The 22543-nt window shown below is 46.4% G+C and overlaps 1 protein-coding gene across 2 annotated transcripts in view; it reads left to right on the top strand.

The window, feature by feature from the left end:
• Positions 1 to 1450: 1450 nt before the first annotated feature.
• Positions 1451 to 22543, top strand: part of SCAF11 (SR-related CTD associated factor 11) — a 92880-nt gene continuing 71787 nt past the window's right edge. For both annotated transcript variants that reach the window (XM_044280381.1, XM_044280380.1), the window contains exons 1-3: positions 1451 to 1705; positions 11706 to 11778; positions 12946 to 13100. In XM_044280381.1, the coding sequence (XP_044136316.1) occupies positions 11718 to 11778; positions 12946 to 13100 (216 nt within the window). In that variant the 5' untranslated portion in view covers positions 1451 to 1705; positions 11706 to 11717. The remainder of the gene's footprint in view (positions 1706 to 11705; positions 11779 to 12945; positions 13101 to 22543) is intronic.

The raw sequence follows: 22543 nt of genomic DNA, 5'->3' as shown, positions 1-22543 counted from the left end.
ACCCCCTTTCTTATGCTTATCTTGAGGATAGGGGAAAAGTCTGTAACTTGGAACAACCCTTTGAAGGGTGTATAGAGCTGAGGACATGGGTTGCTAGATGGCCGCTAGCACATCTGCAATACCCAGTCCCCATAGCACTGTGTGCTTTTATTGTGTAAAAAAAACAATTTTATACATATGTAAATTAACCTAAGATGAGTCAGAGCTTGAAAATATGACTCTTCTCTGGTCACACAAGTGAGATATGACTCTTTTATGGTAATTTGCATATGTATCAAATCGTTTTTTTTACACAATAAAGGCACACAGAGCTATAGGGACTGGGTATTGCGGATGTGCTAGCGGCCATCTAGCAACCCATGTCCTCAGCTCTATACCCAAAATCCCGATGACAGGTTCCCTTTAAATATCTCTGGCAGGCTGGAATAGTAAAGAGGTTAACAGAAATATCAAGGTGTCAGGTGCATTTCCCTACGCTTAAAGGGGTTGGCACTTTCTGGCTACTTGTGACCAATGTGTATAAAAGATGACTATATGACACTTACTAATATAGCCTTTGTTGATATTGTGTGCCGTTTGCTATAAGTCATGCCCCCATTTTAGGCAAATCTTCTGTGTTGTGCACATAGAGGTCGTGTCCATAAGATGGCCCCTGATGGAGGGTCATGTGACCAGACACATGACTTGGCCTCCTCCATTCTAACACACTGCACCTACACTAAACTCCCACCTGAACAAATGCAGGTGCAGTATATTTGGATGTAGGAGACATCACATGGAGCGGATTTTTTTCTGGTCACATGACCCTCCATCAGCAGCCATTTTATGGACAAGACCTCTGTGTGGACAGCATAAGACTGCCAAACAATGGGGCACACCTTATGAAATATAGAAAATGGCACAGAAATTCAACAAAGGCTATATTAATAAGTGCTGTATAATTATCTAGCATACACATTGGTCAACAGTAGCCAGAAAGTGGACAACCCCTTTAAACAGAAAAAAAAAATGTTACCCTGTTATTCTTTGGTTCGCTATACATTTCCTTCCAATACAATGGGATATTTTCTATTTTTAAATGTTGATATTTTTACATAAATGTGTGCATAAAGCAATTAAATTAAAGTTCTGTTTGGAATCCATTTACTAGAATATTATAAACGCACCAACACAGTTATTTTCCTCCAGCTGGAAACATTCTATTCGCATGGTTGCTATTCTTCTTGTGACCAGTAGGAGGCGAACCTACGGAATATGAACACTGTATAAATACAAGGGGGAAAAAAAAACGAGAAATGGAATGACCCACTCCAGCCCCCGTCGTCGCATTTTCCGGAAGGCGACGTCAATGACTTTCTTCAGTTTGTCCCGCCTTCTTTGGCGGGTTCTTGCTGTCAATCATTCTACGTCGTGTAGATGGTGGCAGCTGATTGGCTGTGTGAAGCAGAATTGTCCCCCTCATTGGCAACCAAGATGGCGGGGGCTGTTTTTGTGCTGTGAATCAGGCCGTCGAGCGCCGCCGTGCGGTTGTGTCGCTCAGGCTTCCCATACTACGTTAGGACTGGCATGTGGCCCATGTGAATTCCGCCTAAAACCAAGTCTTCCGACGCTGTAGATGAGGCGTGCGGCTGCCGCGCACTGACACACGGAAGGCAGCGGCCCTGATAGCGCAGCACGCGGCGGCCGGGACGGGCTGCCCTCGCTGGTGAGTTGTGTGCGGCCTGCTCGGTGTGGGGACGGGTACCGCAGCTGTGCGTCTCTGGCCTGGACACGGCGGCGTGCACTGGTGTAATGGCCTCCACTAGACCGTGCGTGCTGGTGTGGTCTGCCCAGCGGTCTGACTGTGTCCTGAGGCTGATCAATGGGGCTGAGTAGTGACAGGAGCCTGCATCACAAGCAATGGCCACTAATGCAGATGAATGGCCTCCACACTTGCAGGAAATCTAACCTGCTGAATTTCTTTCAACTGATGATTTGATTTTTATTTTTTTTATTGGCCAGCGACATGAGCCCGTCTGTCAAATATTTCCTCCCCCCATTACGGAGGCAGATTATTGGGAACGAATGCTTGTACCTGATAACTGCCCTGTGTAGTATTTTTTTTTTTTTTTTTTGCAGGGCCATTATCGGGATTGAACCTGGTCCTGATAATTGCCCGATCAAGGTGAGAGCTGCTTTTACATGCTACAGTATCTCCTTTGGATGGGGAGTAGCGATCCCTCATCCCCATAGAGCGTCGCTGGTGATTGTTGGTGCCCTTATACAGGCCAGTTATCTACAAACACTCATCCCCGATAATTGGCCAGGTCCCAGTAAAGGGACCTTAAAGGGGTTGTTCATCCCCCTAGGTGCTTTCTGCCTGACCTGTGGAGAAAATCATGCCTGATCCCCACCACTCCGGCTCCACTGCTTCAGCTCTGTTCTCCTCATATCAACATCCTGTTTGATGTGGGTCACGTGGCCACTGCAGCCAATGACTGGCTGCAGCAGTGACACTTCCTCCATGCATCACACAGAGCATGGAGGGACTCTTGACCTCTGCAGCCAGTCAGTAACTGCAGTGACCACATGATCTGTGTCCAACAGGATATAAATATGTAGTGACCAGAGATCTGCAGTGGTGCACGCCATGCAAAGGAGCTGGAACCTGGCATCATCAATCCGGTAAGTATGATGTCCCCCCCCAGGGGTGAACAACCCCATTAAGGCCTCATGCACGCGACCGTTGTGTGTTTTTGCGGTCCGCAAATTGTGGATCTGCAAAATACGGATGCCGTAATTTGCAGAACGGCACAGACAGCCATTGATATAACTACCTATTCTTGTCTGCAAACCGGACAAGAATAGGACAGGATATAGATAGATATATATTATTTTTTTTGGACCATAGAACGGAGCAACGGATGCAGACAGCATATGGAGTGCTGTCCGCATCTTTTGTGGCCCCATTGAAGTGAATGGGTCCGCATCCGAGCCGCAAATACTGCAGCTCGGATGCGGACCAAAACAACGGTCGTGTGCATGAGGTCTAGGCGTGCTACTGATCACCTAATGAATGAGCAAAGCAATTGGCAGCCTGGGGCTTGTGAAGGCTCCCAGTCCTACCATAGCAGCAGAACTTAAAGGATAGGTCATCACTATCAGATTGGTGGAGGTCCGACACCCAGCACCCCCGCCAACCATAGACAGCAGCTGACGGCAGAAGAGACGGCACGTGCGCACTGCATGCGCTGTCTCCTCATACAGCTGACCGGTGGGGATAGGTCATCAATACTTAAAGCCTGGAAAACCCCTTTAATAGGAAGCCTGTAAAAATCCTGTAGTAGTATACTATTGCAACCTATGGTATAAATGATCTCATATTCGACTTCCCTTACAGGGACTTAAAAAGTAAATAAATGTTCTTTAAAATAATAGATCAAATTACCCGATTTCACAATTTTACCTATAAAAATACACAATTAGTATCTCCACGTCTGAAAGTATTTATCCTGTAAGGATATTGCCCCAATCGTTTTTTTTATTACCTATCCCCCAGAGAAAAATTGAATAGGTCATTTTTACCTCAAAACGGTAGCAGTAAAACCGACACCATCAGAATATGGTGATACAAAAAAAAATGAAAAGTTATTTCAATAGGCTGTTTTCAGACCTCCATTGTGAATTCCGTCAGGCTGTTCCAGAAGAGAATTCACCGGATCCAGCACTGCCGGATGCCCCATTAAATTGGTCGGACACATGGCGGTTTGTGTCTGCTGGAACAGTTTCGCACAACACACACCCTAAGCTAATGTCTGTGGTGTTGAGTGAACTTGTGTTTTAGATTCGGCGTCCAAAGTTCAGGTTATCGAAAAATCCTGTTACGGGTTCCAAATTCCGTTATGGTCTGTGGTAGTGGAGTCCATAACAGGATTCTTTGATATCCCAAACTTGAACTTTGGACGCCGACCTTAAAACACAAATTCGCTCAACACTAAATGTTTATAACGCCAATCGCAGACGTTTAACTCCTCAGATGCAGTGATCAAATGTGACCATGGCATCTGAGTATGAAAAACCTGGCAGCACTCAAAGCCGATGGTTGTTTCTGAAAGCAGTGTTCTCTCTGAAGAAACCTGGGCTAAGGCTCCATTCACACGTCCGTAGCGTGTTTTGCAGATCCGCAAAACAGACACGGCAATGCGTGTTCCGCATTTTGCAAACCGCACATCGCCGGCACTAATAGAATATGCTTATTCTTGTCCGCAATTTTTATTTTTATTTTTTTCCGGGTGGCACATCGTGCGGCCCCATAGAAATTAATGGGTCCGCAATTACGTTCAGCAAAATGCGTAAAGAAATTGCGGATGTGTGAATGGGGCCTAAAGCTGCAGTTCAGGGGGCGGCAGCCTCCTTCACTCCAGGTGTTAGGAAACCCTCGGCATGCACACTTGCATAACTGTTCTTGGAACTTCCCCGGAAGTGATTGCTTTTTAGTCACCTAAGGTAAAAAAATATATATTTTTTTTAATAATCACTCTTTCCCCATAATTTAAAATAAAAATAAACCATAAAAAAAAAGCTAGGCATCAGCATGTGCCAAAATGCCCAAACTATTAAAATACAAACGTATTATTCCCGTGCGGTGAATGCCATAATGGAAAACAATCTAAATGGTCGATTTGCCATTTTTTCATTGCTTTTCCAACCCCCACCCCCCAAAAAAAAATTCATGAAAAGTAATCAAAACACATCACACACACACGCCAAAATGGTTTCATAAAAAACTACAGATCACCCCAAAAAAAAAAAGACCCCTTACAAAATATATATATTTTTTCCTGTCTTAAAGCAAAAATGGTGTGGTATTACTGTAATTGTACTGACCTGGAGAATGAAGGGAACAGGTCAGTTTATCACATAGGGAATACTGTAAAAACAAAACCCATAGAAGTGTGACTGAATTGTATGTTATATTTTTTTTTGTTTTGTTTTAACAATTACACCCAACTTGGAATTTTTTTCCAGCTTCCCGCTACATAATATGAAATGTAAAATTAGAAAGTACAACTTGTCCTGCAAAAAAACAAGCCCTGATATGTGAATGGAAAATTAAAAAAAAGCTATGGCTCTGGGAAGACCGGGAAATGCAAAAATGCGGCTGAGTTAAAAGTAGTAAAACATAAACTACTAGTACGGAAATGACATTTTATATAATTGTACTGGCCTGCAGGACAACGTCATATTCAGAAGTGGGCTATAGTAAATGAAATGGTCCCTTTACGAAATACATGTTGTCCCCCCCCCCCCGATGGCGGATCGGATAATTCAGTTGTGAGAACCATTAGAAGCCGGGCCTGATGTGTGTGATGCCAGTGGTCTGCCCCTAGAATCTGTATAGAAAGTGGCCTAATTTGGTGCTACTTGGGTTTCTCCAAATGTTGGGACTCTCAATGGTGGGAAAGAGTCTATTTTGCGCCAGAATTCTGGCTTAAAATTCTCTGAAGGTAATCTAACTGGTAGTTGGTATAGAATCAGAGGAAATCATCAGGTTTATCCTCCAGCCTGAGCCCCTGTGATCTAGTCTGTATGGGTTACATAATCTACAGCAGGGGTGCACAGCGTTTTCTGGTTGGGGGCCACATTGTCAGCCTAAACCAACTCCAAGCGCTGAAAATAAATTATCAACTGAAATACTGTATTTATGGCATATTGAACATGCAGTATATACCATTTAAGGGGTTATCTCATCATAGACAATGGGGGCATATTGCTAGGGTATGCCCCCATTGTCTTATAGGTGCGTGTCCCACTGCTGGGACCCGCACCTATATAGAGAACGGAGCCCCACAAAGTGGTGGCTGGTGGACTCCAGTCTGGCCACCACCAAGCCGACTCCCCATAGAAGAGAATGGGAGCATACCGCGCATGTGCGGCCCCCGCACCTATTCATTTCTATGGGGCCGACGGAAATAGCCGAGCCATAGAAAATGAATGGAGGGGGGCTGCGAATGTGCAGTTCGCCCTCCTTCACTTGCAGGGCTCAGTTCTCGATATAGGCGTGGGACCCGCACCTATAAGACAATGGGCGCATATCCTAGCGATATGCCCCCCTGGTCTATGATGAGACAACCCCATTAATGTCTGGTTACACTTCTAGTACTCCCATCTAATGGGAGAATACATGAAAGATACATGTGAGCAGCCATAAGACATGGACATACATGTCTGTTACCAGTTGGTTGGGGGCTGCACAGAATGGTATCGAGGGCTGCCGGTTGTGCACCCCTGATCTGCCCCAATGTTCTTACGGTACTCAGCACTACAATAAGTCACTGGACACCTCTGGCTGGGGCGCACATATCATCTTTCAGTTTCTTTGGCCATGCAAAATGGGGAAACATCTTAAAAGCCCCTCCCTAAGATGTGTAGTGGCGCCAGCACTTGTAGCAGGTTATAAACTATCACCAGAATCACTATACACTTGCTGACGGCGCTGATCAGTGATGGTTTTTAGCGCCATCATGCAGCGTGGTCTGCCCATGTGCACCTAAACCTGATACCGTTATTCCACATTATAAATTTGCCGTGTGCTTACAGTCCTGTCTGCGTCATGTCAGCTCTGCTGTGTTTCTGAAGGCTCTCCTAACAATCTCAATGCTCCTTTCTGTGTAGAGGGTGAATAGTGAGGCTGTCCTGATCTAGGGGTGTGTGAACTTGCTGCCTCGCTGATACAAAGTACAGGTCTGCCGGGAGGGCACGTAGTAAAACAATGGCTCAGGAAGTCCACAAACAGCTGAACAATGTACGTAAATCCTCTTGTACGGCTAGTAGAAGCATAATGAGCAGCCTCAAGTGTAATGTCTACTTCCACATCAAATCCTTCTCCAAATGTTTTAGATGGGTACTATACAACGCTGACATGGGGCAGCAGTGTCGGACTGGGGCGCCTAGGGCCCACCAGTAAAATGTATTTTGGGGGCCCACCGTACGGATACATTCAAATATTACCTGCTCACACAGCAGCAAGGTGCTATTAGATGATTGAATATGGGGGTCCCTGCAGCACCTTTTGAGAAGGTAGGTCCTGGACAGAAGAGGATACTGGCTAGCTTTCCTCTATACCTAGAAGTCATCTCGGCTATCAGATTGTGTCTATGATAATAAACTGGGGAGTTTCTTCAATAATCTATCATTTTTTTATATCAACGTGGGCTGGTTGAGGTTCTGTACATTTAATATACGTATGTAGTGCAGTAAGTCTACTGTGTTATGTGCCAATTGTGCAGGGGGTGGGAGACTAGGGGACCACCTTGGTCAGGGGGCCACCGGGGGATTCATCTGTACCCCTGTGGGGTGGTAGTAGTGTACCTCCTTGCAGAACTGCAGCAGTTTGCCCCAAATTGGCGCTGCTTCTTCTGTTTAACCCCTTAAGGACCCTGCCATATTCCACTTTGTGGTAATAACTTTAAAACACTTTTACTTATCCAGGCCATTCTGAGATTGTTTTCTTGTCACATATTGTACTTCATGACACTGGTAAATTTGAGCAAACATTTTTTTTTTATTTGGAAAAATTTCAATTTCTCTACTTTTATAATGGATAGTAATACCTCCAAAAATAGTTATTACTTTACATTCCCCATATGTGTACTTTTATGTTTGGATCATTTTGGGAATGCCATTTTAACTTTTGGGGACATTAGAAGGCTTAGGCTACTTTCACACTTGCGGCAGTGTGATCCGGCGGGCAGTTCCGTTGTCGGAACTGCCCGCCGGATCCGCCGATCTGCTGCTGACTGAAAGCATTTGTGAGACAGATCCGGATGCGGATCCGTCTCACAAATGCATTGCAAGGACGGATCAGTCTCTCAGCTTGTCATGCGGACAGACGGATCCGTCTTGTATCTTTTTTCACTTTTTTACCGGTCTGCGCAGGCCGGAAGGACGGATCCGGTATTTTGATCTGGCAGTAATACATTCCTATAGGGGGAAAAATGCCGGCATTCCAGCAAGTCTTCAGTTTTTTTTCGCCGAAGATAAAACCGTATCATGCTACGGTTTTATCTTTTGCCTGATCAGTCAAAATGACTGAACTGAAGACATCCTGATGCCAACTGAAGGGATTACTCTCCATTCAGAATGCATGGGGATATGCCTGATCAGTTCTTTTCTGGTATAGAGCCCCTGTGACAGAACTCTATGCCGGAAAAGAAAAACGCTAGTGTGAAAGTACCCTAAGGGGCTAACTTATATATAAAAAAAAAATTCGAGATGAGTTTGGAACTATTATAGGGTGCATATGACTTTTTGATCGCTTGCTAATACACTGTTTGTGATGTAAGGTGACAAAAATGACTTTTGTGACACCTTTTTTTTTTTTTTTTTTTTTACGATACCTGCACCTGGTTTTGGCTCACAATAACTGACTAAATAACTGAAGTATGAACTTCGCCTAACTAGGCCTTGAGACATGACTCTGATATAAATAAGCCAGCTTCCCATCTGCAGACAGCTGTTTCAGCGTGATTGGCCCTCATCGGAGCAGAGAGTACTGGCTTAAGTCAGGATTTGGGGGTAATATCTCTCCTTGGTGAGAAAGCGCCTAAGTCTGTGTGAGGAGCCTTATAGACCATACATTCTCCTCTGCAAGTCTGGGAAGAAAGGGATGCCACTGACAAAGCATCCGGGACAGGAAGTCTGTGTCTCTTATCACTCCTGTGACAGCTTGGATGTCCGTCTCCTAGGTGTGAATAGAGAACAGACTTCCTGTCCACGCACATGATGGTGTATCAGTCACATGACAGAGCTGAGGACCGGAAGGAAGGTGATAACTCAACTAAATCCACCAGTAAGAAGATTTTCTTCACTGCAATTTACATCATATACCTTTCTGATGTGGCAGAGAATAAGCATTTTTGTGTGAGCGCTCTTTAAAGTGCTACACCTGCGCTTGCTGAGAACACACTCGCTATGTGAACACCCCACCGTAAGGTACGCCCACTGTGGATTTTCCCCAGTGGAATTGTGTGAAAGATCCACGCTTTTTACAGTAGCAGTGCAAATGAGATTTTCACAAAACTTATCCCACACATTGCAGACATTTTCCACAAGAAAGTCTTTAGGTTACGCCATCAATGCTGTATTGGTCGGTGTCAGACTCCCATCACCTCCAGTGTTCTGCTGCTTGAAGGGGCTTTGGTAATTACCATGTTGTTATCCAGTTATGTCTCTGTTCTTCTAGGCTACGGCTACACGCAGCCAGGATCTCAGCGTAGACATCATTCCATAGAAATGAATGGGATTGCCTCGCCAGTCGCAAACAATCCAGCAGTGTTCCTGTAGTAGTGGCTGTGCCTGGTATTAAAGCCCAGTCCCGTTCACTTCAATAGGACAAAGGTGTAGTGATAGTTCAGGAATACCAGGCACAGTCACTACTAAAAGTAAAAAATAAAAATAAAATGTCTGGTAAAAGAACACAGCGTTCATTTGAGCAAAATGGCTCATCTAAAGAAACTGGAAAAAAACAAAATTCCGCCAGTTTTATGGGTTTTGCTTTTACGGCGTTCCCTGTGTGGTAAAACTGACCTGTTCTGTAGTTTTTTATTAATACCATTTTGGAATATTTTATATTGGAGCTATTTTTTTTAATTATGGAGTATTTTCTTAAAAATATATTTTAATAGTATGGGCTTCTTGGGATGCGGTGATGCCTACAATTTTTGTTTTTATTATGGGGAAAGTGAGGAACTAAACCATAGCTGTAAGAGCCCTGGTTTCGTCAAAGAGACAGGAAATTTACATCTAACCAACAGCTCCCCCGATAGCTGCCCAGTGCTCCTGGAGCACAGCGCACCCGGGGAAAGTTGCTTTAGATGCCATGGTCACAATTTACCACAGCATCTGTGTGGTTAATTGTCTTCGATCAGCATTATTGCCAATCGCAGACATTAGCCCCGGGTGTCCACCAGAAATCCAGGGGCAATGGCCCTTGTAAGTTGGCACCATTTTTAAAGACCAGACTCCACCGTACCTGTATGACAGTCAGAAAAGGGTTGAAGAGTACTTAAAGGAAACCTGTCACCAGTATTTTGGCCATAGAGCTGGAGACATGGGCTGCTAGATGGCCACTAGCATATCTGCAGTACCCACGTCCCATAGCTCTCTGCGCTTTTATTGTGTTAAAAAAACGTTTTGATATGCAAATGACCTGATATGAGTCCTGTAGCCGGAGATGAGTCAAGCGGAAAGGAGCCCAGCACCGCCCCGCGTCCTCCGAATCTCCTCCTTGCTGGCTGACGTCACAGAGCTGGAGCGCCGAAATCTCGCGATGCGCGAGCTAGCGCATGCGTAGTTCGTTCCCTGTGCTGATGCCAGTACAGGGAATGAACATGATGCCGACACTGCGCATGCGCTAGCTCGCGCATCGCGAGATTTCGGCGCTCCAGCTCTGTGACGCCAGCCAGCAAGGAGGAGATTCGGAGGACGCGGGGCAGTGCTGGGCTCCTTTCCGCTTGACTCCTCTCCGGATACAGGACTCGTATCAGGTCATTTGCATATCAATCAAAACAGTTTTTTTAACACAATAAAAGCGCAGAGAGCTATGGGACCTGGGTACTGCAGATGTGCTAGTGGCCATCTAGCAGCCCATGTCCCCAGCTCTATGCGCAAAATCATGGTGACAGGTTTCCTTTAAAGTAAAATTCCTTGAATCAGTAGGACACAGTAGGTTATACATTTGCCAGAACACTCAGCAGAGAACCAATGGTCATCAGAGATCAAGGTCTCCTAAAACTGGTGCACTTTTAGGCCCCTTGCAGACGAGCGAGTACAGATACGCAATTGCAGTCAGTTTTGACTGTGATTGCATTCCGATGTTCAGTTTTTGTCGCGTGGGTGCAATGCGTTTTGCACGCGTGTGATAAAAAACTGACTGTGGTACCCAGACCCAAACCCAGACTTCTTCACTGAAGTTCGGGTTTGGTGTTCTGTATATTTTTATTATTTCCCATTATAACATGGTTATATTGGAAAATAATAGCATTCTTTAATTCAGAATGCTAAGTAAAAGGTTAATTGTGGGGTTAAAAAAAAAAAAAAAGTAACTCTCCTCATCCACTTGATCGCTCAGCCGGGCTCGTCTTTTTTTTTTTCTTCTTGCAGGACCTGGCTGGAAAAGGACCTTCGGTGACGTCATCGCTCTCACCATGTGGTGAGTGCGGTGATGTCCGCGCAGGTCCTGCTAAATAAAGATAGAAGGTTCTTCTAGCTTCATTCAGCAGGACCTGCGCTGATGTCACCACGTGGTCCTTTTCCAGCCAGGTCCTGAAAAAAGACGAGCCCGGCTGTGCAATCAAGTAGATGAGGTGTGGTGTGTTTTTTTTTTTTTTTTTTTTTTTTTTTTTTTTTTTTTTCCTCTCCTTCCCCTTGCTGTTTCGGAAAGGAGAAGCAGAGCCTCTGTACTTATGCCGTTAATCAGAGAAGTGGCGCAGGTGTGAGATTGTCAGGGCCAGGTAAGATGTCCAGCCCTGTAAAAGCGGGCGAGGGGCCTGAGCTGCTTCAGCAGCGAGGACGTCCCCTCAAAGCTGAAGAACTCTTGATGATGAGACAAATCGGTTTGCTTATCTCTAGTCGGGATTAGTATTTCTTTCACTTTGTTTCCAACCTACTATCTTTTGTGAAGTAGTGCAGTCTTTGACAATTTCATCGCATTTTTTGTATTGTAGTTTGAAGAAAAAATGAAGAACAAGAGTGTGTGCTCCCCAACTTCAAGAAATGAGCAATGTGAAGAAAAGGATGGTAAGTGTTCTCTCCCTCTTTCTTGTACAGGACGAGTTGGTGCTGATGGCATAGAAAACGATCCTCATAGTGATTGTAATCAGCGACATTGTAATCCATCGGGTAATTCTGTGCCACCTATATGAAGAAGTCTTTCAGATGGCAATATTGGGGTGGGCGGGGCGCTTGGGGTGCTCTCTGCTGCAGTTCTCTCCCTATCAGGCAGATGGAAGGATGGAACGGATTGTCCGTCCACCTCAGGTGAGATGAACAGAGAAAGTAGAAGAACAAACAGCAGGTGGCGCTGTACAGTTACATTTCATTGAGTAACTCAGTGGTTATACTGAACTGTTAATGACATGCAATTACAAAAGTATTGTGATCCAGGTGCTGATTTGAAACCTGTAGAATATTTATATGACAACCCCTTTAACTCTGCAGGTTTGTTCTGTGGTAGTTAATACCTTGTTTGTTCCCCATATGCAGTTATTGGCAGCTTCCAGTTTGGATATCTATCTTTTTCAAATCAGCAGCCTGGTATTACATTTGTCTTTAGTAATCTTCACATCTCCAACATTTATGACGAATCGGTGTTGGGAAAATATGGGTCCTCTGCTCTTAAGTTTGGTACGAAGGAGAAGACCGCTCATTCATGTGGTTCTCTTCACTGTAGTCTGTGCTGGCGAGCTCTGCATTTCACAGTTCCCTTTCCCTTCCCTCTTCAGTGCTGATCGGGGGAGCCCAGAGTTGGAACCCCAGCCTAGTACTCCTTTTTGCTATGTCCTATGGATATGCTATGAAGGTCAAATCTGGGTAAAACTGATGCACTCTTATTGCTCCCTATACCAGTACCAGCCACAGAACATAGCTGCTGTCTTTTGACAGCCATGTGTTTCAGATCGGTCAAGCATGCCTGTGTCCTGATGATTGACTGTTATGCACCCCTGTCCTACGTGTTTGTGACCATAATTTGACTAGTGGAACTGAACTGTATGTAGCTGGCCCACTGGATTTTTAGCTTTTTATGCACGATTCATTTCTTTTAATAGCTTTTTGAGTAACTTGGCATGGCAGTATCAAACTGGTCCTATTGAATATTGGCCTATGCTCTTCCTAAATGTAGATCTTCTGAATATATTTGAAGTATCTAACTGAAATATTACTAGTATTGTTTCTCTTGTTTCCCAGGGGAAGGAAAAAAAGACGGTAATGCTGCCAGTGCCGACACATTGAGTACACTGGAAAGGTGCCCAATATGTCTTAATATTCTCACCCTAGAAGTTGGATTTCCGGAAGAGTGTCGCCATGCATTTTGTATTCCTTGCATTCTTAAGTGGTCTGAAGTAAGTTTAAAGGGGTTGGCCCATCTCGCACATTGGGGGCTTATTGCTACCCATATAGGAGTGGAGCGGTGGCCACACTTGGGTGGTGTGTTTCCCATGCACTTCTATGGGACTTCCAAAGATAGCTGAGTGCGCTGTTCGGCTATTTTCGGCATTCCCATAGAAAAGAGGGGAGGACAACCACACGTGCTGCCCACTCTCCTTTATTTTACCGGCTGTGTTCTAGAGATTGATATCACCTCTATGTAATAGATAAGACAGGATCCACCATTCACCATAGGTGATTGTCAAAGCTGATCTATTCGTTTCTTGTACAATGACCTCTGCACAGGTCACACAGCATGCCTAGAAAACTCTCTCATAGAAGTCAGAGGTCCCCTCCTGACCATTGAGTCTATGGCCCATGTGGCTGCTGTAAAGCAATTCTTTAAATGTGTTCTAAATGCTGTTAAGAACAGCTCAGGCAAGAAGGCAGCCCCTGTAATCGTGTTCAGAAAATAGAACAAATAAATCTGCAATCAGAAAATAAAAAGATTAGAAAAATATTTTTGCTATCTGATTTTTAACTGCCAGGAAAAAAGGGATTATCCGAGTGAATAATTTTCCTCCAACAATGCCTGGACCTGCCTTATTGACAATACTTACCTGGTCCCCCCCCCCGATGCCGGTTTCCTCCTGGATTAGTCTGCGCCGTCTTCACATCTCCTTTGCCTGCAGAAATCAATGACAGAGGGTTAGCAGCCATAAGCAGGCAGGTCGGGAACCAGGTAAGTACTGTCAAAATGACTGGTCCGGGCATTGTCGGAGGGTGGGTATTCACTCTTATAACCCCAGTGATTTATTTTTAAAGTTTTTTTTTTTTTCAAGACTTTACTATTGATGACCTGTTATTAGAATCTAATATATGAAGCTGAGTGTATGTGTGTCGCATTTACAATTGCGAAATTTGGCACACCGGTACATCAGGTGTCCGGAAAGGTTTTAGACCGGGTCTTGGCTCTCTAGGGTGTACCGTTCCTGAGAGATCCCCAAACAAATGCAAATATGGCACATCACATGACCTACATTAGCCAATACAACCCTGCAGGTCTTTCTCTTCATATCCCAGTTACATGACCCTTATCAGCCAATAGAAGTTTGTAGGCCATTAGTCTCCACATACACACTGGGTTCCCATAACAACCCAGCCATTTTTCTTCACTGCTGAAGGTCAGCTTTAAATAGGCAGGGCGCTGTGGATGACACTGTTAAAGGGGTTGTCTTATCATGTACAATGGAGGTATATCGCTAGGATATGCCCCAATTGTCTTACAGGGTGCAGGTCCCACCGCTGGGGCCCACACCTATATCGAGAACAAAGTGCCGCAAGGGGGTGGCTGGAAAACTGCGGTCCGTCCACCACTAAGCCGGCTCCCCATAGAAGTGAATGGGAGCGTACCGCGCATGCGCGGCCTCCACTCCCATTCATTTCTATGGGGGCAGACGGAAATAGCCGAGTCAGCGCTCTCCTTCACTTGAGGGTCTCAGTGCGCTCTCCTTCACTTGAGGGGCTCTGGGACCCTCACCTATAAGACAATGGGGGAATATCCTAACGATATGCCCCCATTGTCCATGATGAGACAACCACTTTTAAAGGAGCGGAGTGCTGTGGAGGTCACAGTTAAGGGGGCAGGTAGGGTGGCCATTTAGGCCACCCTCAAAAGAGAGACTTAAAAACCACGCCTCCAAGTTTCACTAAACCACGCCCATCACACTCAGCGGCTGACGGGGGTTGAAAAAAATGAAGGTAAAAATCAACTTCTGTCAGCCACAGGGGTGGGAGGGAGGGTGACTTTCTCCCTGCAGCTCATGCTCAGACAGCACAGTGCTGCTGTCTGAGAGAGCTGTTCAAAAGGGCATCCCCCTGTCCGCCCAGGCCTTGTGCTGGACGGAGGACAGGGAGTCTGAAAGCCAGACTGTCTCATTAAAACTGGACCTCTGGCCAACCTAGGGGCAGGCTGCTGTGAAGGTCACAGTTAAGGGGACTGCCTGCTATGGAGGTCAGTGTTAAGGGGAAGATTGCTGTAGAAGCCACTATTAGGGTTTCTGTCATCAGAAAAATCGTTATGTATCTGGCTGACATTAGCGATGTGCCACGATATGGATTTTGTGCATATCGCCAGACTGCAATATGACCACGGAGCGGCAGTTCGCGTGTGCCGTGGCGCCGCACAGACAGAAGGAGCGGCCACGGCGCACGTGAGTATAATGCTGCTCACTGACATACCATGGCAGCCAGGACTTCAGTAGTGTCCTGGCTACCATGGTAACCGATCGGAGACACAGCATTACACTGCTGGGACTCCGATCGGAACTGCTGCCACCAATGATGTGGGGGGGGGGGGGGGCCCCTGCCACCAGCCACCAATGATCAATACTCTGGAGGGAGGGGGCGCACTGCCCACTGCCACCAATGATGGGGGTGGAGGAGGGGGACCCTGTGGCCACTGCCACCAATGATTAATACTGGGGAGGGAGGGGGGTGGGTTTCAGTTACCAGAGGGGGCTGATAAGGGGGAGAGGCTGGGGGGCACATGAGAGGCTGGCTGCCATGGTCACCTCCCTGCTGTTGTGTGCACAGGGCAGCAGGGGGAGTGTAAAGTCCTATTCACCCTAAAAAGTAAAAAAAAATTAAATTATATCGCAATATAGATTTTAGGCCATATCGCCCACCCCTACTTCCAACCCCTACTGCCCCGATCTGTGCGTGACGCCACATTTAAAGGCTATATACACTATCAGAGGACATTTTTTTTATTTATTTTTTTTGATTACATTTTTCTTATTTTGGGCTAAAAAATCTTTTTTTCAAATGGTCTTTATTAAAAATAGAGCCGTTCTGTCACAAGGGGTTAACTGTTTGTCTAGCTATGTGACTCGTCCTTTTTACTTTCACTTTGTGCCAGTCATCTAATAACTCTTATCTCTAATTTAAGCTCCATTCACTTGCGATCCGCAAAACACTGACACTGGCAATGTGCGTTCCACATTTTGCGGACTGCACATCGCCAGCACTTAATAGAAAATGCCTAATCTTGTCCGCAATTGCGGACAAGAATAGGACATGTTGGTGTTTTTTTTTTGGTTTTTTTTTTTGGGGAACGGAAGTGCGGATCCGCAATTCCGTATCCGGGCATCACATCGTGTGGCCCCATAGAAATGAATGGCTCCGCAATTCCGTTACGCAAAATGCGGTACAGAATTGCAGACGTGTGAATGGGGCCTTACTAAGAGGTCATAAACACTTATTTAACTGGCCAATTACCCGATGAAGCGCTTGTTAGGCACCAAATGGTTAGTGCAGCACCAAATCCTTTTTATCCCAGTAGCAGATCGTGCTGTGTAAACACAATCTGCTGCCGGGAAACAAGACCGTATGGGGAAGAGAGATGGCATTAGCGATTGCTTCTCCCCATACTTTGGAAGAGATCGGTTCATGTAAGTGCACCAGTCTCCATTCGCTAGCGATCAGCAGGTTGTCGTGAAGGAACAATTCCTTCCTGACAAAATGTCTCATCATCATCATCCCGTGTAAACGGACCTTTAGCCACATTCTTATCAGTAAGAGAAGAACTGAGCTATGAGGGTTTATAGTGTCAGAGCATCTCAGACCTGTACAGAAACTGTTCCATATTTGTAATAAAGACCAATTTACAATAATTTTTTGCTGAAAAGGAGTACAATGCCATAAGTGTACATAGCCTTTAAAGTGTACATGTCATATTTTCACTAAAATCAATTTATTCATATCATATTTTGTTGCTGCTGTGGTGATATACTATAATGACTAATTGTGTTCACGTGCCACTTGTTTAATATGATTCTGTCCATAGCAACCGCTCCGCACAAGCCTACATTCTCATAATCTTCTCAAGATGGCCGCCAATGCCCTTACCCTGAGGCTAAGACTGCCCTCTCTAACTACCCAGAATAACTTAGGATCATCTCAGGAACTCGCAGCCTCACCCAAACCAATCTGCTTTCCCCACAGTTAAAGGGCTTCTGTCACCCCCCCCCCACCCCCAATTTTTATTAGCCGACATTAGCAAATAGCTAATGTCAGCTGAGTGCAATCATACATGTCCTACCTTTTTGTCTGTGGCTTATTTCTTGTAAAAATCATACTTTTATCATATGCAAATTTCTTCACTACCAGCAAGTTGGGTGTGTACTTGTTGGTAGCCGCCGCTTCTAGACACGCCCCATCTCCTCTTGATAGACAGGGCCAGCGAGCGCTCTCCTCCTCCTCCTCCGGCTGGCCCCGTCTGCTGCTGAATGCCTGCACGTTCCTCGATCGGCACAGGCGTACTGAGTGAAGGACGCTCACTTGCCAGCTCCTTCCTCAGTACGCCTGCGCCGATTACGTCACACTACACCCTGAAGAGAAGACTGACGATTATCGCTGATGCCGGCAGTCTTCTCTTCCGTGTGTAGTGTAACGTAATTGCATGATTTTCCTATCTTATGACGTAAAGTCATGATTTTATTAAAGACACGGAGGCGAGTATTGCTATCTCTTTCTTTACTAAAATCGTATAGCAGCAAAAACGAACAAATCAATCAAAGTGGAAACCATGGCAACTGACTCCTCCCCACTGTGCCAGTATAACAGTCCTAGTCACTGTCGACTCCTCCTCTTTCTTTGATGGTGATAGTCCACTGGAAAAACTGAACCTGATGATTAAAAGTCCATAGAAACTGAAGATCAATCAACTCTTTAACCGAAGAATAGAAACTGGGAACTGAAACGATAGCAGTAGCTGGAAAGTAGTAAATTCATCCTATGAAAAGAAAAGAGACAAAAGGTAGAAAAACTTCTAAATGAAGGTAACAATCATCAGTTACGCATTGCAGTATACATATAGTACTGTAACTGTCAGATGTAGATATAATATAAAAAACCACAGTTATTCAAATCCCAAAACCTCAGGGGGGGAAATAGGGCGGGGCAATACTCGCCTCCGTGTCTTTAATAAAATCATGACTTTACGTCATAAGATAGGAAAATCATGCAATTTTATTACATGACACGGAGGCTCCTATTGCGAGTTCAAAGCTGACTTACCACAGAAGAAAAAACATGAACCGGAGGCCGGAAATAGAATTCACGAAAGGTAGAAACTCGTGACCAATCCGCTAATTTCATAATGTCCTCCAAACGGGCGCCTGCCATAGTCATTGAGGTTGCTGAAGCCCCTCTAGTGGAATGTGCGGTGAAAATTTCCGTATTCACACCTGCCAAGGACATAACCCACTTCACCCAGCGGGCTAGAGTGATTGTTGATACCGGTCCAAAAGGGCGACGGTATGATAGAAAAAGCTGAGGACAATTAGGTGAGCGAAAAGGGGGAGTACGTACCTCATATTCCCGAAGGCAGGTCACTGGGCAGAGGGCAGGGGAGTCTGGAAAACATGGATAAGAAACGGACCTGATACTAGTCTTGGTGCGTCGTGTGATGTTGAATACAACCCCATTTGGAGTGAAGGATCTAGCGTCGTAATCTAAAGCGCGGACGTCGGATACCCTCTTGCAGGAGATCAAACAAAACAAGGAAACCAGCTTAGCCGAAAGCTGGCGAAGGGTAAGGTCCGTATTAGAAGGCCAGGAGGAAAAAAGGGACAGAACAGAAGAGACATCCCACGTAGAGGAAAAACGGGGTCTGGGCGGACGGGAAAGACGGGCACCTCTAAGAAGACGGCAAATAAGGGGATGCTGACCCGCCGGGCAGCCCCCAAACCCGTGGTGAAAAGCGGAAATAGCAGAGCGGTATAAGTTGATGGTACGGTAAGCTTTACCGTCCTCAAAAAGCGAAGTAAGAAATTGAAGAACGTCTGTTACAGGGGCTGAAACGGGATCCAGGTGCCTAGCCAGGCACCAATCAGACCAAGATCTCCAGGCTGACCGATAAGACCGTCTGGTCCCCGGAGCCCATGCCTCGTCCAATAGGCGTCTAGCTGAGTCCGAAATTCCAGCGATGTTCCAGGGTTCCCTGAAATTCTGCACGCCAGAAGTTGGAGGGAGCCTTCGAGGATAAGAGGATGTCCGAGACCCGAAGGATCTAACAAGAGGTCCGGGAAGATCGGAAGAAGTAGGGGACACTGAATTAAGCACTCCAGAAGTTGGGGAAACCACGACTGGGTGGTCCAAAACGGGACTATAAGAACCAGATCCGCTCCCTGAAGGCGGGTTAGGGTTAAGACCCGTGGGATCAGAGCGAACGGAGGGAAGGCGTAGGAAATGTGACCTGTCCAATCTTGAAGGAAAGCATCTACCGCCTCTGCGTCTGGATCCGGACGCCAGCTGTAAAATCGTGGAAGTTGGGAGTTCAGGCGAGACGCAAAAAGGTCTAAATAGAACGGACCCCAACGGGATGAAATGGATGAGAAGACTGTGGTGTCTAATCTCCAATCGCTGGAGTCCGACAGAAAACGAGAGCTCCAGTCCGCATGGGTATTGTGTAGGCCCGGTATATATTCTGCCGACACCGTGATCTCCCTGGTAAGGCAGAAAGTCCAGAAATCCCGCGCTAGGTGGGATAGGGTTGTAGAATGTGTGCCTCCCATGGCATTGACATACCTGACTGCAGAGATGTTGTCCATCCGTAATCTGATGCAAGCCTTGGTCAGGTTGCTCGCGAAACTGCGAACTGCAAAAGAGCCCGCCAATAGTTCTAAGGCGTTTATGTGAAGGGTCGACTCCTCTACTGACCAACGACCTCCAGTAGACACACCGTTGCTGTAAGCTCCCCAGCCTAGAAGGCTGGCATCTGAGTCTATCGTGATGTCCGGACGGGGACGAAAAATCGCCTTCCCATTCCACACTTCCAGGTTGTGGATCCACCAAGACAACTCGTCTCTGGTGTCTTCGTCCAAGGTGATCAAATCCGCGTAGGATGCTCCCGATTGAAGGTGGGCAATCTTGAGCCTCTGCAAGGCCCGGTAATGTAGAGGAGCTGGGAACACTGCTTGGATGGACGAAGAGAGAAGGCCTATTATACGGGCCAGATGGCGTAGAGAGACTTGTGGAAGAGAGAGTGTATGAAGGAGCTCCTTGCGGATGGCTCGTACTTTGGAAGGAGGGAGACTGAGGGTCTCCGTGGACGAATTGATGGTGAAGCCTAGAAACTCTATGGATTGAGCCGGAGTCAAAATCGATTTCTCCAGGTTGAGAAGAAAACCCAGTCGAGATAATAGGTCCATGGAACATTGCAGATGTGTAAGCAGGACAGAAGGGCACTGGGCCATGATGAGGATATCGTCTAGATAAATAATCAGACGAATCCCTTGACTGCGGAGACAGGAGATGACCGGCCGTAGAAGTTTGGTGAAACACCAGGGGGCCGAAGAAAGACCGAAAGGTAGACATGTGAATCTCCATATCTCCGAGCCCCAGAGAAAACGAAGAAGATCCCTGGACGACTCGGCTACCGGCACTGTCAGGTAGGCATCTTTCAGGTCTAGTTTGACCATCCAGTCGCCATGGAGTAGCAAGTCCCTGAGAAGGTGAATGCCCTCCATCTTGAAGTGCCGATATCGCACGAAAGCGTTTAGGGCCCGAAGGTTGATCACGGGGCGCATTTGACCTCCTTTTTTGGCCACCAGGAACATACTGCTTAGGATTCCCTCCGTGGATACGGGAGCTCGCTCTATGGCACCCTTCTGACGTAGCGCCGTCAGTTCCTGATGTAACAGCCTGCGCGTTGAGGACGGGAGGACTACAGGATGTGGGGGGGGGGATTAGGATCTGCGAGCAAATCAGTTCTATGTGGAATCCCCGTACAGTAGAAAGAACCCATGGGTCGGTCGTGATGGTTGACCAGACATGGGAAAAAATACGGAGTCTGCCCCCTACCCAAGGGGTCAAAGAAGATGTTGGAAGTCGACTTACCGAAAGGGCGTCGGTTAGATGAACCCCTTGGTGCACGGGAACGCCAAGTTGATCCTCGGGTGGGGAAGAAGGCGGGTGGCTGTCGGAACTCTTGAGTGTAGTGACGATAGGGGAAGGAGCCTCGACCCGAACCACGGGTCTGGAAGGAAGGACGGCCGGACAGGCGGCCCCTGGAGCTGCCGGCCCTGTGAGAGACCCTACCCTGGAATACTCGTTTCATCGAGGTCTGGGCCTTGTCAAGGGCAGTGAAGGCTCCTACGAACCGGGACAGGTCCTTTTATAAAGGAGTCCCCAAACAGTAATCCCTGGGCCTCTGTACCAGCCTCTGTGAGAGCTAAATTGGAGAGTTTGGGTTCTATTTTGAAAAGAATCGCCTTCCTTCTCTCAATGGATAGCGACGTATTAACGTTGCCTGTTATGCACACAGCCCGCTGAACCCATCCCCGGAGTTCCTCCGGATCCACCAGTGAATTCTGGGATTTGGCTGACTCAGCCATTTCAAAAATTTTTGTTAGTGGGCCCAAAAGGTCTAATAGTTTGTCCTGACAGGACTTTAATGCCGACTCTAAACCCTTCTTTGGGTTCCAGCCCGATTTTGCGAGGAATTGACACATTTTCGGGTCAACGATAGGTGTCTCGCATACTTTATTTGGAATTATGGGTCTGGGGCACTCCGCTTTCATTTTATTGCGCGCCTCCTTAGAAAGAGGCTGGCGTACTCGGGCTTCTAGATATTTTGCCACATGTGAGGACGGGAGCCACTCTGCAGACCTTGGGTGGTGCAATGTATCGGGATCAAATAGGGGTTCACCCTCAGGATCTAAAATGGCTGAAGATTCTATAGGAATCTCCGTGGAAGCAGACCGTGGCGTGATAGATCTGGAGGATGGACCTGGAAGGTCCGAATCCAAAAGATCGTCCTCCTCCAAGTCCTCAAATTCAATAGAATTATACTGGGCCTCCTCATCTGAGTCGGGTTCAGAGCCCGAAACATAATCTTGTAGCGCTCTAGCGCTTTTCCACAGCCTCGCCTTTTCTGCCTGGCGGGCATAGGCTCTTTTGCGTGAACGGGGCACGCCATCTTGGGTGGCTTCAGTTCCACCAGTCTTAATGGTTCTGGAGGCAGGTAGTAAGGTCTCGGATGGATGGGACCTAGAAGTTTTGGAGGAGGAGGGGCCGGCCATAAGGGCTTCAGAAATTGAAGTGGATATGGCCGTGGACATAGACCCCATGGCAGCCTGGATAGCTGCAGTCACTGAACGCTGAATAGCTGAAGTTTGTGCCTCTACAGACATGGCAGCTTGTTCTTGTGCATCAGAGGGCACCTCTACCATTTCAGGGTTAGATTCACACCCACCCATATTCACCTTGGACATTGTATCCAAAACCGTATATTATCAATAGAGCCTAATGTGGCTTAACAAAAACGGTCTAATATTAATAGGGCCTAATGTGGCTTATTAACAGAGGGCTAATATTAATAGGCTGATATTAATAGGGTTATAAGCAGTAAAAT

Source organism: Bufo gargarizans, chromosome 2 (assembly GCF_014858855.1).
Source record: "Bufo gargarizans isolate SCDJY-AF-19 chromosome 2, ASM1485885v1, whole genome shotgun sequence".
Lineage (NCBI taxonomy): Eukaryota > Metazoa > Chordata > Amphibia > Anura > Bufonidae > Bufo > Bufo gargarizans.
Note: the sequence above shows the minus strand (reverse complement) of the source record. Positions and strands in the feature narration are given on the sequence as shown.